Below are 15,084 nucleotides of genomic sequence, written 5' to 3'. Positions count from 1 at the left end.
AATAGGGCATGGGGGTTTACTCTCTCTATTTTCTAATTCCAAAAAAGGACGGCTCTCTCAGGCCAATATTAGACCTCAGACAACTGAACCTCTACATTCAGCCAGATCATTTCCACATGGTCACCTTCCAACAGGTGCTCCCATTGCTTCAGCAAGGTGACTTTATTTCCACTTCGGATTTAATGGATGCCTACTTCCACATTCCCATTCACCCCGCTCACAGCAAATATCTGAGGTTTGTGGTGGACGGTCAACACTACCAGTTCAAAGTCCTCCTGTTCTCGGTAACCTCAGCACCCAGAGTTTTCACCAAGTGTCTAGCAGTAGTTGCAACTCACTTAAAGAGACAGCACATTCACGTGTTTCCTTATCTGGACGATTGTCTCATACAGGCCAATTCACAACACAGCTGTGTTCAACACACCAACAAAACAATTCAGGTGCTTCACCACTTGGGATTCACTGTAAACCTCACCAAGTCGCACCTTCAACTGTCGAACACACAAACATATCTAGGAGCTACAATAGACATTTGCAAAGCTCTTGCAAACCCCAACCCAGTCAGGATACGCAACATGCAGTCTCTGTCACAATTTCAACCTCAACACTCATTACCAGCTCAAGTGTTCATGCAGTTAATCGGGATGATGGCCTCTTGCATTTTAATTGTCCCTTATGTAAGACTCAAAATGCGGCCTCTACAGGAATGCTTAGCACGTCAGTGGAACCAGGCTCAAAGCCTCAACAGATCTGGTGTTGGTAGACAGCCGCACCCATTGCTCTCTGCAGTGGTGGAACACACAAAACGTTTCCAAAGGGCGGCCGTTCCTCGACCCGGTTCCACAGATCGTGCTAACAGCTGACGCATCGCTCACCGGCTGGGGAGCTCATCAACAAAATCATACCATTTAGGGCATGTGGACTCTACAACAAAAACAGTTCCACATAAGCCACCTGGAACTACTACCAATTTTTTTTAGCATTAAAAGCCTGTCAAGTCCATTTAGTCCGCAAAGCTGTCCTAGTCCATACCGACAACATGACCGCAATGTACTATTTACAAGAAACATGGAGGGACCCTCTCTTTACAGCTCTCGCGACTAGCTCAAAGCATATGGAGATGTGCCATACCTCAAAAGATATATCTCCGTGCGGAACACCTTCAAGGAGTAGACAATCACATTGCAGATCTGCTCAGTCATCAACAGATCCATGAATGGGAATTACATCCTCAAGTTTTCCTTCCATTCTTTCACATGTGGGGGCTACCCAGAAATAGATCTGTTCGCCACACACCACAAAGCAAAATGCCCAAACTTCGCGTCCAGGTATCCACACCCATTGTCCAAAGGCAATTCGCTATGGATGAACTGGTCAAAAACGCTTTTCAGCCTCTCCAGCTCATTCCATTAGTAGTTCAGAAGCTCCAACAGTATTCCCTCACATCCTTGTTGCTCCCACATGGACTCGACAACTTTGGTTCTCAACCCTGTTGGACTATCTGTAGTTCCTCACCAAAAACGACACCTCTCACCCAAGCTTCTCACTCAGAACCATGGAGATAAGACATCCAGATCCTGGTCGACTCAACCTTGCGATCTGGCATCTGAGATCATAGAGTTTGGCTACCTTAATCTCCCACCAGACTGCATGAACGTCATTAAAGAAGCTAGACGTCCTACCACAAGAGCATACTTTGTAGCAAAGTGGAAACGATTTGTAAATTACTGTACAAACAATCAAATCAATCCACTAGATGCTTCCATTGAAAACATCATTTGCTACCTACCACGCTGTAACTTAGCATACACATCCATACAATTGCATCTCACTGCAGTAGCTGCTTATCGACTACACTTGTCTTTGTTTAAAGTGCCCGCTATCAAAGTATTTATGGAAGAACTCAAAAGAATCATTCCCCCAAGAGTTCCTCCCTTTCCAGTTTGGAACCTTAATATTGTCCTTACATGACTTATGGGCCCACAATTTGAGCCTCTGCACAAATGTGAACTACAGTTCCTTACTTGGAAGGTAGCCTTCCTTATAGCCATCACATCTCGTAGAAGAGTTGGTGAGCTCCAGGCACTAACTATACAAGAACCATTTTTACAAATTCAGCACAACAAAGTGGTTCTTAGGACTACTCCAAAATGTTTACCTAAAGTTGTCTCTGCCTTTCACCTCAATCAGTCTGTTGAACTACCAGTGTTTTTCCCTCAACCAGACTCAGTGGCAGGACGTGCTCTTCAAACACTAGATGTCAAAAGAGCAATACTTTATTACATTGAAGGAACTAAATCTTTTAAGAAAAACTGAACAACTCTTTGTTGGTTTTTCACCACCGCATAAAGGCAATCCCTTTTCAAAAACTGGTATTGCACGATGGATAGTTAAATGCATCCAAATATGCTACATTAAAGCTAAACGCACATTAACGATTTCCCCTAGAGGACATTCCTCACGCAAAGTAGGGGCTTCTATGGTATTCTTAGGGAATATATCCTTAGATGAGATCTGCAAGCCTGCAACTTGATCTACACCTCACACATTCACAAAAAACTACTGTGTAGATGTGCATGTAAAACAACAAGCTAGTGTGGGATGGGCTGTCTTGAAAACACTTTTTCAAATTACTGCAACAGATACAGGTTAGCCACCCCTCATATGCCTCAAACAGAAAAAGCTACTTACCCAATATGCATCCGTTCTTGGCATGTAGATCTGTAGATTCATATTCGCCTACCAGCCTCCCTGGGTCACTTAATCTGCTGCAGTATTATCTTCTTTAGATACAACACACATGGACATCTTTCTATTCCCTCTAACTCCATCACCCTTTATGGTAAAAACAATCAGGGAATGGAGTCGATGCCCATGCGCACTATCACCGTAAGGAGGAGTCTCCTACCTCGTGACTACAAACACTTCTTCGAAGAAAAACAAAGTGCAAACATCTGAGCCCAACACCAGATGGCGATCTATGCTAAAGCATATGAATCTACAGCTCTACATGCCAAGAACAGATGCATACTGGGTAAGTAGCATTTTCCTTTTGAAAAATCATTGGGCTACCTAGTTCTTTGGGGGTATGTCCTCATCCTACATGAAATGCAGTTTATTTCTAGGTAAGATGACCAAGAGAAATGTAATTGCAACAAGAAACCGCATAATGCTAGAAGTACAGAAACTCCTGCACAGAGGCAATCCACAAGCCTGAATCTACCCACCTTTTCTCATATATTTTGGTGCGAACATGCCACTATTGACAAAAGTGCAAGAAGTAGCTTAAATCTATTTAAAAGACAATTTTGTTTTCTCACATTGACCCAACCTTATCTGTCTCTGCAGAATAATAACTATATGGCGGTTTTCATAGTCGAGTGCCTAGGCATCTATTTGCCTTTTGGCTTCTGGTAAGAGTTGTTTCAACATTGAAACATGGCTAAGCACAATATTCAGTGGAAATACCACAAATGCCTAAATGTGCAATATGCTTTCTCTACTTAAAGGCATAGTCCTCCCCATCTGTTCCTGCCTGCTTTCCTCCTTTGCTATTTTAGGCACATTGTTTTGTGATGGAATGCAGACACTATGCTTGCCTATTTGAACTGTAAATCACTGGCTCACGTTAGTGTATTGTGCATACAGAGTGTAATGTTATTTTACCAACCTCATTTGCTTGATCAAGACCAATTCTGTTTTTCATTTCCTGCAGTCGAGCGGTTGTATAGTGAGAATTTAGATAGTATTAGGGTCCCCGGCATGATTTTAGAACTTAAACTGGCTGCTTAACCACATGGTGCAGACCAACAAAGTTCATGCCCTATGGAAATTCTTTCTTGAGTATTCACAAAACATAAAAAATATCTCACTATACAAGTACTACCTACCCCTCCTAGATTCAAATGACTAATGTAACGTCCGTTTCTCTGGAGAAGATAGAAGTTGAATATAGCTGGTAGCCTGTGACCATTAGGCTATACTGGGGAGTCATGTGGGAGAGGAATGTGGAAAGAGTACTACAGGTTTCCTGACCGCAAAGCTAGTTTGAACATTGTAAATCCATGAAAACCCTTTTGGGTAAGAGTTGAAATGTCAGGTTACCCTTTGACCCCTTTTTAAATATGTTGTTTAACAAAAGCTCTTTTTTGGGTGAAAATAATTATTGAAGAAAGCCTGCTCAATATATTTTAAATCTCCAAGTTGTGCTTTCATGCTCAAGTTGCAATGTTCACAAACGAGATGCTACACGTCTTTCTGTAATTTAAACTAAAGGGAATGCCTATTCTGTTTGTAAATTTGTCTGATTTAAACTTTTAGGTGTTTTATACAATATAAAGTAAACCTTTGCCAATAACGTGAAGTATTTTATGGATGCACAAGAACCTTGCCATAGTTGATTCGTATTCATGTGAACGCCATAGACTTGTTTTTATTTGAAAGGAAGGATTAATTGCAGCTCTGTCTTTTAGTCCAGTTTCTTCTTTGAAAACTTATGTTTTTGACATCCTTTTTGCAGTCAGAAGATGGTATTATTCCTAATGAGGCCTCACTATCTGAGTGCTCCTCACCAGGGCCTGAAGCAAAGGATGCCATGTCCATTTTTAGCCCTAATCCTCAGCCAGGTAAGTTAGCACTCGTAGGTGATAAGTAATGTGTTTTGGTAAGTGAAGTTCAATTTTTCTAGTGACACAAAACATTTTAGTACTGTTTTTTCTCTCCGACCCTTGCATTGGTTTACAACTCAAAACATCAGCTTACTTTGTGGTTTGGGTTATGCATCCCTAAGGTTAAAATTTATCTTTTGGGCATCTGTGTGTGATTTACAATATTGTTTCATCAGACAGTTTAGCACCAGACGCAAAATAATGCTAGGTGGATTGTCTCATATGTATCCCATTCCACACATCATATGACATTCATGGATTTCCAAATTCTCAGAGGCTTGACGCTTTTCCGCCACAGCAAGGGCTGAATTGGTGGCAATCTGTAGGACAGCAGCAAGGATCACTGCATGATTTTAGCAAGCGTTACTCCCTGTATATATCTCAGAAGATAGAAGCTGCTATTGTATAGTCACTTCTGCGGTGCAGGGTTTCTTGGCACCTAGTTGAATACACGTGGCTGCTGTTTCAAAGTGTTAAAACCTATTAAACTGGGGTTCATAACCATTTGGGAAGGGAGGAGAGTAAGATGACTTAGCAAGAAAAACATTACTATTATGGTGATGTCCATACTCAATCATTGCTGCACAGTCATTCACAACACCCATTCCATCTGTCAGAATGTACACTCTTACATGGTTATACATTATTATTAACACGCTGGACCTGGTTGTTGTGGTGGGTGACATTGGTATTGTGTGCGGCTCATACATGGGGGGCTACCAAAGTGACGGCAAGTTTTTAGAAAAATTTGCTTTTTGCCCGCTTAAGCAGTATCTAACCATTTGTGATGGAGGCATTTCCTAACCTTTTGTAAAGGAAAAGCAAGAGCCAGGAGGACCAAAATCACCTTAAAATGTTTTTTAAATGTTTTCTTTGATCTATTTCTCCCCATAGATAGCCGGCAGGATGGAGCTGCAGGGCGAGCAGCTACTGGGAGCCTGATGCTGGTGGCAGACTTGGCGCCATCACTTCACGATTTAGACAACCTCTTTGATAATTCAGATGATGAGGAGCTCGGGGTAAGCTTTCAGCTACAAATATTTCACATAGCAATTGCACTTGGGAGAAAAGAATCAAATATAAAGTTGTAAATTGTTAGTCTACCACTATAATTTCAATAAGTCACTGAATTGGGGATTATAAAACAGTCCTAACAATATATCAGTCTTCCCTGGTGTTTAAAAGTTGAAAATACCTGTATGTTTCTTAAAGCGGACAGCCTGGGCCAAATAAAGATTAGGACTCCTAGCTAAGGTTGATTGTGCCTTGCAAAGGTGCTGCTACTCCTTCTTTCTCCTTTACATCTACAAGATGTGATGACAAATTTTCAAAGACTGCACAGACATTATTCTTAAATGCTTCTGAGCTCATCCACAACCCAAACTGTAGACTATAGCCCTACTGATAATGACAGGGGTGTTATAAACATTCAGACGCTGTCTGTTTTGCACTTACTCTTTTCATGAGTTGTTGTGGAGAGATTCCTGAAAAGTGGAAAGGATTCAAGACCAGAATACTTTATTGCCAAGCCACCATATAAGGTGGATGCTGCACCATATAGTAATATATTTCTAACATCTCAGTTAATAGTATTTAAGGAGAGACGGAAGACAGCTTCTCAGAAGTAGCAGTGGTATATGGGTACCAATATTGCAACTATTTAGGTAAAGTGTGCCACCTTTGCAACAGCACATTGGCCTTTCGCTTCATGAAATCACCCTGTCTTCCTTAGATAGTTGAGTGATAGGAAGGAAACTTAGGACCTTCCCTGGGAAGCTAAATTTGCATAAAACAGCATCTCGGGCTAGGGAGTATATTCCTTCTCAAAACTGAAGCTAACCCAGTTGCGAATTAATCTCTAAACTTTGACTGAGAGCACATGGAGTCTGTTGTACAGCATAGTTAGTAATCTGACCTTCAATAGGATGAAAGGTTTAGATATTTCTCCATTATTGGCTCTTTCATAGATTCACATGCTTGAATCATTTCCCGTCTTTGAAGTAGGAGCCTCATGATACAATTAGAAATCAGTGTAATGTTTAAACATAGCTGGGGAAGGTCATAAAGCCCTCACTTTAGTAACACATTTCTCATTTAAAAGAGACCAAACTGGAACCAATCAGGTTTTATCACTGTCTAAAACACTCCCCTCACAGGCTTCTGTCTGATTTTCTACTGCACGTCTTATGAGGACGTATTCACTGAGCTCTGCTCAGTCAACATATTTTCAATCTTCAGAGATGTGTGTATATATACATATATATATCTACCTACTACTACCAGTTACCATCTGCTTCAAATTGGACTCTACAATGTCCGAACAGGCTAAAAAAGGTATTTCTTTGGGCAACATGGAACCTGGGAGAATAAAAGCTTGCATTCGGAAGCACCAGAACTGCATATACTGCCTCCACCCATTCCTTAAGGTGAAGGATTGTAAGGTGTGTCATACCTTTTCTTCAAAAACCCCCAAAAGACAGAGGGCAGGTTATTATTGCTGCGCTGAAAGCCAAGGAAGTCCTGTTTCTGTGGATGACCGTAAGGATTCTTCCTCATCTTCCAGAAGAGTAAAAATATGGGAGAGGTCAGACGTTGGGTCACCTCACGAGCCTCCCAAGAAATCTTCTAAAAAGACTCACCATGGGGCTTACAAGGATCACACTCCCTCTGAAAGACACTCTCACAAACCTAAGGGACAAAACATTTCCTCAGCAAAACCAGAGAAATCTAAATCCGAGTCTGCGACTCCTTCCCCTCAGATTTCTCACAAGCTTATGAAAGTCTTTGGCACAGCCGCAGAAGAAATTGTCTATTAGCACACCATCGAGGAGGAAATGGTCTACTATGCTGTTGATGGCGAGGATGACAAAAGCGGCAAATACGACGTCGACCGTAACAACGATAACAGTGAACGTGTCTGCGACAAATACATCATCTGTGATGCAATCTACGGTGCCTATCCTGTTGACTGACAAATTGGTCTCTCCCTTGTCGTCATCATTGAAACCAATACCAACAGCAGTGCAGGTTAAGCCGCCATAGACTACGTTGTTGACAAGAGAAAAATCACAGGAAAAAAAAGAAATGGGAATAACCATATATCTGATGCCAGACCTATATCCCCAAGCAAGGTGTCACCCAGTCCTCTCCTGGATGAGGATGACTCAGAGGTAGCAATCAGCCCATAGAAGGAAGAGTATTATGGCCCGGAGTATTCCCCACAGCATGAGGGCCTGCATTATCAGGAACCATTCCAGCCATATTCGGAGCACCAGTTCCAGGAGGTGGTGGTATGTGTACCAAGAGCATTAGTTTTGGACCTTCAAATGTTGCTGGCAGATTTTAATAAGCTCTTCCCGCTCGCAACTACCTCAACTTGGCAGGTAACAGTTCCTCTTAAAACTCCAGTACAGCCATCCACTCTGCAAACTCTTCGAAATATCCTAAGACCTTTTTAGGCATAGACATAGGGACACTTTACCCAGAGTACATTTAATGATTTATGAGTCAACCTTGACCTCGTTTTGCCTAAGGAGCGACACTGTTTAAATATCTTCCCCACTTCGGAATACAAACACAGAAGTACAGCTTTTTTGATGCTGCCACCGCTCTAAATAAGATACACAGAAGGAGACAATAAGACAAAGGCTATCCTATTGGGGATTACTATATTATAGAGATGCAGAAAAGGTATTGCGAGGTGGATTTTATTCAAGAAGGAAAACGCATACTAATCAATGGACAACTGATGAGCCCTAGGAAGTCCTTAAATAGGATGAAACGCGTTGGCTACTGCGAAGAAAGGAGAACAAAATTTAAATAATAAAGGAATGTGTGAATCACAATATTTTGTGGAACTATTTCTTTACCTTTAATGCGTGCGGATCAAATTACTTGTGTAATTGTCTGTTGTGAAAGTTCTTTTCACTCGTTAGGAAACTAAGGGGTCTTGTTTCCTTTGATCATCGCACCATATGCTGACTATATTCCCGAAATGTAAATGAGTGCAGTACTGTATCCTAGACCTCCTCTGTGAATCATTGTGATGTGCAAAAATAGTGGAAAGAGTAAAAAGAAACCCATTGTGAATGTATTCGTACATTTATTGTAAATCTTTTCAGTGACAGGAGCAGCAAATTTTACATAGTTGAGGGTGCCAAATGAAGTTTTACGTCCTTACCTTCATTTCAATGTACAATAAAAAATTATCAGAATAAACAAATGAGAGAAAATCTAGCCTATGTTCGAAAATGCTTATGAAGCAATACCTAGTGCATGAGGTCTGGTTTACATGAAGTGTTGCATGCTGCCAAAATGGATAACCTCACTTTTGTAACATCGTCTGATGTACAAGTCTTAACATTTTTGCATCAGTACACATTTTTAGTAAAGGATATGCAGTAGTGTTGAGAGGTTTTTTACGAGAAAGTGGTGATGCATGTCCCCTTTCTCTGTGTAAACACGGTGCAAAGTAAGAAGGGTGCTCCAGTTTTAGATTGGCATTCTCATCTCTATTTTTTTTAAATTCTTTTTTTATTATTCTCATTACCAGCATTGGCAAAAAACTCAGGTTGATTACAATCACAGTATAACATGAGTGCACATTCCCATATCAGCAATACAATCATCATGTATACATTCTCTTTTAGATCTTTCGACTCTACAATCAATTCCCCAATATATATATATATCCTGTTACCCTCCCTATTGTTCCTACTCCGAACTGTCTTCAATACGTTCCGGCGGCGGCTCACATATGTCTCCCCTGAACTTATTCCACGCTCCCCACACCTTGCTCCATTTCTGGGGGCAGCCCAGATTAATAAATACTGTCCTTTCAGCCACCATGTCCATGTCCTTGACCCATGCGGCCAAAGACTGCACCTCCGCCGACCCCCACTTTTGCGTTATATTGCACTTAGCTACCACTAACCCCAGCGTGGCCCAGGACTGCGCCTGATGGATAAGGTAATTTGGTTCCCACATGTTTAATAGGCACCTCTTTGGTTCCGGCACTAACAACTCCCCTTCAGTCTGTGATATTGTTCTCATGATTTTCTTCCAGTAGTCCGCGCTTTTGGGGCAGTGCCATATGGTGTGATAGAAGGTACCCTCCTCCCCCCAACCTCTAAGGCAATATGGATGTGATGTTCTATCCATCTTGCATAGAGTGTATTTAGTGTAGTAGGTGCGATGCAGGATGTTAAGCTGTATTAGTCGGAGTCCATGGGTATGCCCACCTCTCTTGGCGAGGCCAGCGCCTCCTGCCACTCTGTGTCAGCAAGGTTGCCTAAGTCGCGGGTCCATTTGTCCCTGAGTGATACCGTGGGATCTGGGAGGTTATTAACTAATTTCCGATAAGTGAATGATGTTGCCCGCTTTTGCATGCAGTCCGCCAGCAGCCTGTCCTCCAAGGGGAAAGCCTCAGGCACCTCGGTACCACGCGGTATAGCCGCAAGCAGTTCCTGCTTAATCTGTGTGTTGCGGAAAATTTCTGAAGGTGCAAGTTCGTATTGTTCCTGGAGATGTTTAAATGTGACTACGTCCCCCTTAGACCACATGCCACCCACTGTGGAAATGCCTATGGTGTCCCATTGCTCAAAACCCTTGCTATTCCGAAGTCGCCCCAACCGCTTTTTGTCTCAGAGAGGAGTAAGTTGGGTAAAGACCCCCTGCCAGCCTAATTTTGCCTGCGCTGCATGCCATATGGTGACTGTGTCTTTTGTGGGCTCTATTAGCGTAGCGGTAAGTCCCTTATTGTAAAGTGCAGAGAGCATATTTCCTGGCCCCAATAGAAACCTGTCCGCTTTGTATGCGGGGTCTGCCTGCGGGGCATGTATCCACTGATTAATGACCTTTAATTGCGCCGCCCAATAAAACAGTTGTAAATTTGGGAGCACTATCCCACCATCGTACCACCCACGGGTCAACTTATTCTGCGCGCCATTTTGTTACCCCATAACAGGGTGGATACTTGGGCTGCGATCTTCTTGAAATATCTTGGGGGTGGGGGGAATGGCGTGTTCTCTAGCGCATATAGAAAACCGGGTAAAGCGCCATCATTTTAAAAAGTGCTACTTTTCCCAGCAACGTCAGTAGAAACGATTCCCAGTGCGTAACATCTCTCTTTAGACACTCCAGTGGGGGCACCAGATTTATTGAGATATTGAGGAGAACCAGTATTGAGCCCCTGGGGGAGGCCAAGTATAACAATACATCATCCATGTACAGGGAGATGCGGACATCCCACCCACCTGTCCACCTGAGGCCCCTTATCCTTGGCTCCTATCTGATCTACGCCGCCAGTGGCTCCAGCACCAGGGCAAAGAGCAGCGAAGACAGGGTACAGCCCTGGCGTGTTCCCCTTTCAAGTGGAAAGTCATCAGAAATGTGCCCGTTGGCCGTAACATGTGCTATTGGTTTAGTGTACAGGAGGCGAATCCATGCGCAAAACCTGGGGCCGAAGCCCAGATGGTGAAGCACTGCAAATAAGAAGGGCCACTCAACCCTATCGAAAGCCATCTTTGCATTCAAGGATAGCACGACAGCTGGCTCTTAAAGATATGGGATTCGGGCCATTACCCCATGTAAGCGCCTCAGGTTCAATGCTGTATTTCTGCCCGGCATAAACCCAGACTGGTCCGGATGTGTTAGGGTCGTAGGATGCGTTGTTAGCCTGATCGCCAGTAATTTCGCAAGGATTTTAGCTTCTGCATTTATCAGCGATATCGGGCGGTATGAGGTACATTCTAATGTAGGTTTCCCTGGTTTAGGAATTGCCACTATAGTAGCTAATCGCTGATCGAGCAGCAATTCACCCTTCCCCAGACTATCGAAGTACATGCGAAGTAGGTGTGGGGCAATAGTGCCCGCTGTCTTCTTGTACAGCTCAATCGGCATACCATTTGGTCCTACTGCTTTGCCAGATTGTAATGATCGCATCGCAACTTGTAGTTCTTCCACCGTGAGGTCCACCTCTAGCTCGAGGGTCGCCTTCGGGGTAAGCCTGGGCATTGCTAAGTCCTTAATAGAGGTCAATGCATCTTCCATTTTCATCGTGGATGATGAGGTATATACTTTCTGGAAGTGTCGTGCTAGTGTGCGGACTATCGCCCTTGGGTCCGTCGTCGTCTGCCCTTCAGTCTGAATCTTTGCTATCCATGTGTTTTCCCGCTACCTCTGATCGAGCCACAACAGAAGCGTTTCGGCTTTGTCTCCGGTTTCATATATTTTATATTTAATGGCCGTGATCCTCGGCCTGGTCTTCTCTAAGGTATTATCTATATTGTTGCTGCCTGATGTTCAGCATCTGGGATGTAGCTGGTGTGGGGTTAGTAGAGTGGTGTGTCTCATCCTCCTGCAACTCTAGTTCAATGTCATGCAGTTCTCGCTGTTTCCCCTGCTTGTGCCCTGCAATAGAAACTATGGCCTGCCCTCTGACGGCTTTGTAGGCCTCCCACGGGATAGTCGGTGAGCTAACTGACATAACGTTTTCTTTGAAGTAGTGTTTTGTCGCCTTAACAACCGCTTTTTGATCTTTGGGACTTGTAAATAGCCGGGGTAGATGGGATAGATGTGCTTCCGAGTTTTGTAGTGATATGAAAAAGTCAATAGTACCGGGGAGTTGTCTGAGATGCCCCTATGTCTTATTTCTAAACCCTCAATGCTCTTAAGACTATCCGCTGAGGCCAGGAAGTAGTCTATTCTAGATAGACTGTTATGTGCCCCTGAATGGAAGGTATAATGTCGTGTCATAGGGTGGTGCCGTCTCCATACGCCAGTAAGTCCAAGTGCCTCCATAAAACCCTGCAGGCGAGACACACCAGGCACGTGCGTCCTCACCGGTTATCTGTCTAAGGTACCATCTATAGTCGCATTAAAGTACCCCCCTATCAGAAGTTCCCCTTCCGGAAGGTCAAGTAAACATTCGCTAAGGGCTGGGAGCGCTATAGCATGCAGGGCGTGAGGAATGTATACTGATACCACAGTAACAGATCGTCCCTCCCATTGACCCATTAGGGCCACAAATCGACCTTGATCATCTGTTTTTGTTTTATGTATTACTAGCAGCCCGCCCCGACGTTGTCCGGGGGCAATCAGGCTTGCTGGTATTCCACCCGCCGACATGTAATTGCACTGGTCCCGTACTTTTAAGCAGAGTTTTGGGCGCTGGTACTTCTTAACTCTGCTTAACCCCAGGCTCACTTCCATTCCCACGTTGTCCGGGGGCAATCAGGCTTGCTCCCAGTTGCCGAAACCCAGGCCCCCAACCACCTCCTCAGCCCAAGTTCACCGCCACCTTCGGTGCCCGCAATCATCCGCAGACGCCCTGCTCCCTAACACTGTGGCCACGCATCCGACGCTGCAAACGAACAAAGCCAGTATACACGCCCCACTGCAGCGCTAAAGTTTACCTGTCATCCCGCTCCAGTCCGCCTTACTTCACCGCTCCTCCCCGCGGTTGACGTACCTCAGGCCGCTCCAGTGTGGCTAAGTTCTCCGCTCCTCCCCGCGCTGTTTTCCACCGCCGCTGCAATCCAGTCCTCCTTACTTCACCACTCCTCCCCGCGGTTCACGTACCTTAGGCCGTTCCAGTGTGGCTAAGTCCTCCGCTCCTCCCCGCGGTCCTGTCCTCCGCTCCTCCCCGCGGTCCTGTCCGCCGCTCCTCGCGCTCCCGTCCTCCGATGATGTCAGCACGTATGTGCTTAGCGCACACGGCCGGCGCTACTTCGAAGGGACTACTTTTTTTTTTATTGTAAATTTTTTAAATAACGTATGCATTTTTTTTTATATAGCCTTTGTCCATCTACTGGACCTCCCCTTTCCAACGCTGTATTGGGTGTTGCGATTGGTGGTGTACTTTTCGAGTTTACCTGGCTCAAAGGACACAGTTCTCTCTTTATAATAGTAGTATAGATATAGATAAATTGGGATTGCTTTTTCACCAGAATGCCAACTCCTCTGGAGCCGGAAGAAAATTCTGAGTGTACCATCATTTTATACCCCCACCTGTCCATCGCTTTACATGCGGTACCAGTGAGGTGTGTGTCTTGCAGTTGGGCTATCGTCGGGGTGCATCGCTTCAAACTTTGTAAAACTAGGCCTCTCTTTATTTTATCCCCCAGGCCGTGCACATTCCACATGAGCAATGTCAGAGGAGTCACTTGGGTCCTGGGGTATGACTCCGAGCCGTGATCAGCTGGGGCTTGCGATTCCATGCCTATTGAAATACAGGGGAACAGATACTGACTTATGTGTATACTGTATACTTCGGCCAATGTGTGGGAATGCTACAATCCTGAAATCGCCGCTGGGAACCAGAACCAATAACGCACAGAACCATGTAAACGGAACCTTCCCCCCCAAAGCCCCATTCCCTGCCTCCCTGCACGACGGACTCATAACTGCCCCCGAACTTAGCAGAGTGCTCAGTCCCAAACCCCGAAAAATTACTTGCATGTGAGAGGTCCAAATACGGTCATAATCCTTCCCCACCCCAAAGACTGCTTTTGCTTAGAGTTTGGTTCAGATCTTTGTGCAGGTAAGTCCGCGTGTGTGCCTTCCCACCTCACCCAATCTCATTGTCCAACGTTCTCACTCAGTCTCACTGTTCGGCCTCACTTTGTTGCAGATATTCTTCCCCTTGTTGCTGCCCACGATTCCCGGGGTCTTCAGTCATTTTGCAACGTTGCTAGTTCCTCTCCAACCGCTTGGGTCCTCCCACCCGACGCCATCCCTCGATCCAGTTGTGTGCTTCCTCTGGCGTGTCGAAAAACCATGTTTTCCCATCCGCAGCCACACGCAGTTTTGCCGGGAATAACATGGAGTACGGCAGTTCCCTGGTTCTCAGTTCTTTCTTGACCTCCATGAAACTCCTGCGGCGCTTGAAGACTGCCACTGTAAAGTTCGGGAAGAATGACACAATTGAGTTCTGGATACGTAGTGGCGGAGCCACCCTTGCTGTTTGCAATATAGCGTCTCTATCTCTGAAATTGACGATGCAAGCCAGCACAGGTCTAGGGGGGGGGCCGCGTTTGGGCGTTCACCCCACCAACCCCCCCCCCCCCTGCCACCATGTGGGTCCTTTCGACTGAGAAAAAGGTTGACAGTATCCTGGGTTGGAGTCTAGATTTTATGAGGTCCTCTACATAAAAGTCCATTGCCGGGCTCCCTTCACTTTCGGGAATTCCCGTAATTCTGATATTGTTGCGGCGAGAGCGTCTTTCTTGGTCGTCCAGTTTTGCTGCCATGAGTTCTCCCATGCAACACCCCTGTACAATGCACTGCAAAGATTTACCTTCTCATTGCTTAGTGTGCAGTCTCCTGCAGCCCTCCCCATTATCGTGTTGTTTTCAAACTTCGCCTCCGCCGGTGCCTTTATTTGGAGCCTATCGTTACTGTGGCCCGCAGGTCTAAT

General features: G+C 44.8%; 1 protein-coding gene across 1 annotated transcript in view; it reads left to right on the top strand.

Annotated features, from left to right (window-relative positions):
• The window catches only part of MED13L (mediator complex subunit 13L), a 1,083,173-nt gene that overhangs the window by 852,687 nt on the left and 215,402 nt on the right, over positions 1-15,084 (top strand). The window contains exons 12-13 of the mRNA XM_086943260.1: positions 4,520-4,625; positions 5,562-5,686. Of these exons, the coding sequence (XP_086799386.1) occupies positions 4,520-4,625; positions 5,562-5,686 (231 nt within the window). The remainder of the gene's footprint in view (positions 1-4,519; positions 4,626-5,561; positions 5,687-15,084) is intronic.

This window comes from Lissotriton vulgaris, chromosome 11, assembly GCF_964263255.1.
Source record: "Lissotriton vulgaris chromosome 11, aLisVul1.2, whole genome shotgun sequence".
Lineage (NCBI taxonomy): Eukaryota > Metazoa > Chordata > Amphibia > Caudata > Salamandridae > Lissotriton > Lissotriton vulgaris.
The sequence above is the reverse complement of the archived record's forward strand: the minus strand, read 5'-3'. Positions and strand labels throughout refer to the sequence as shown.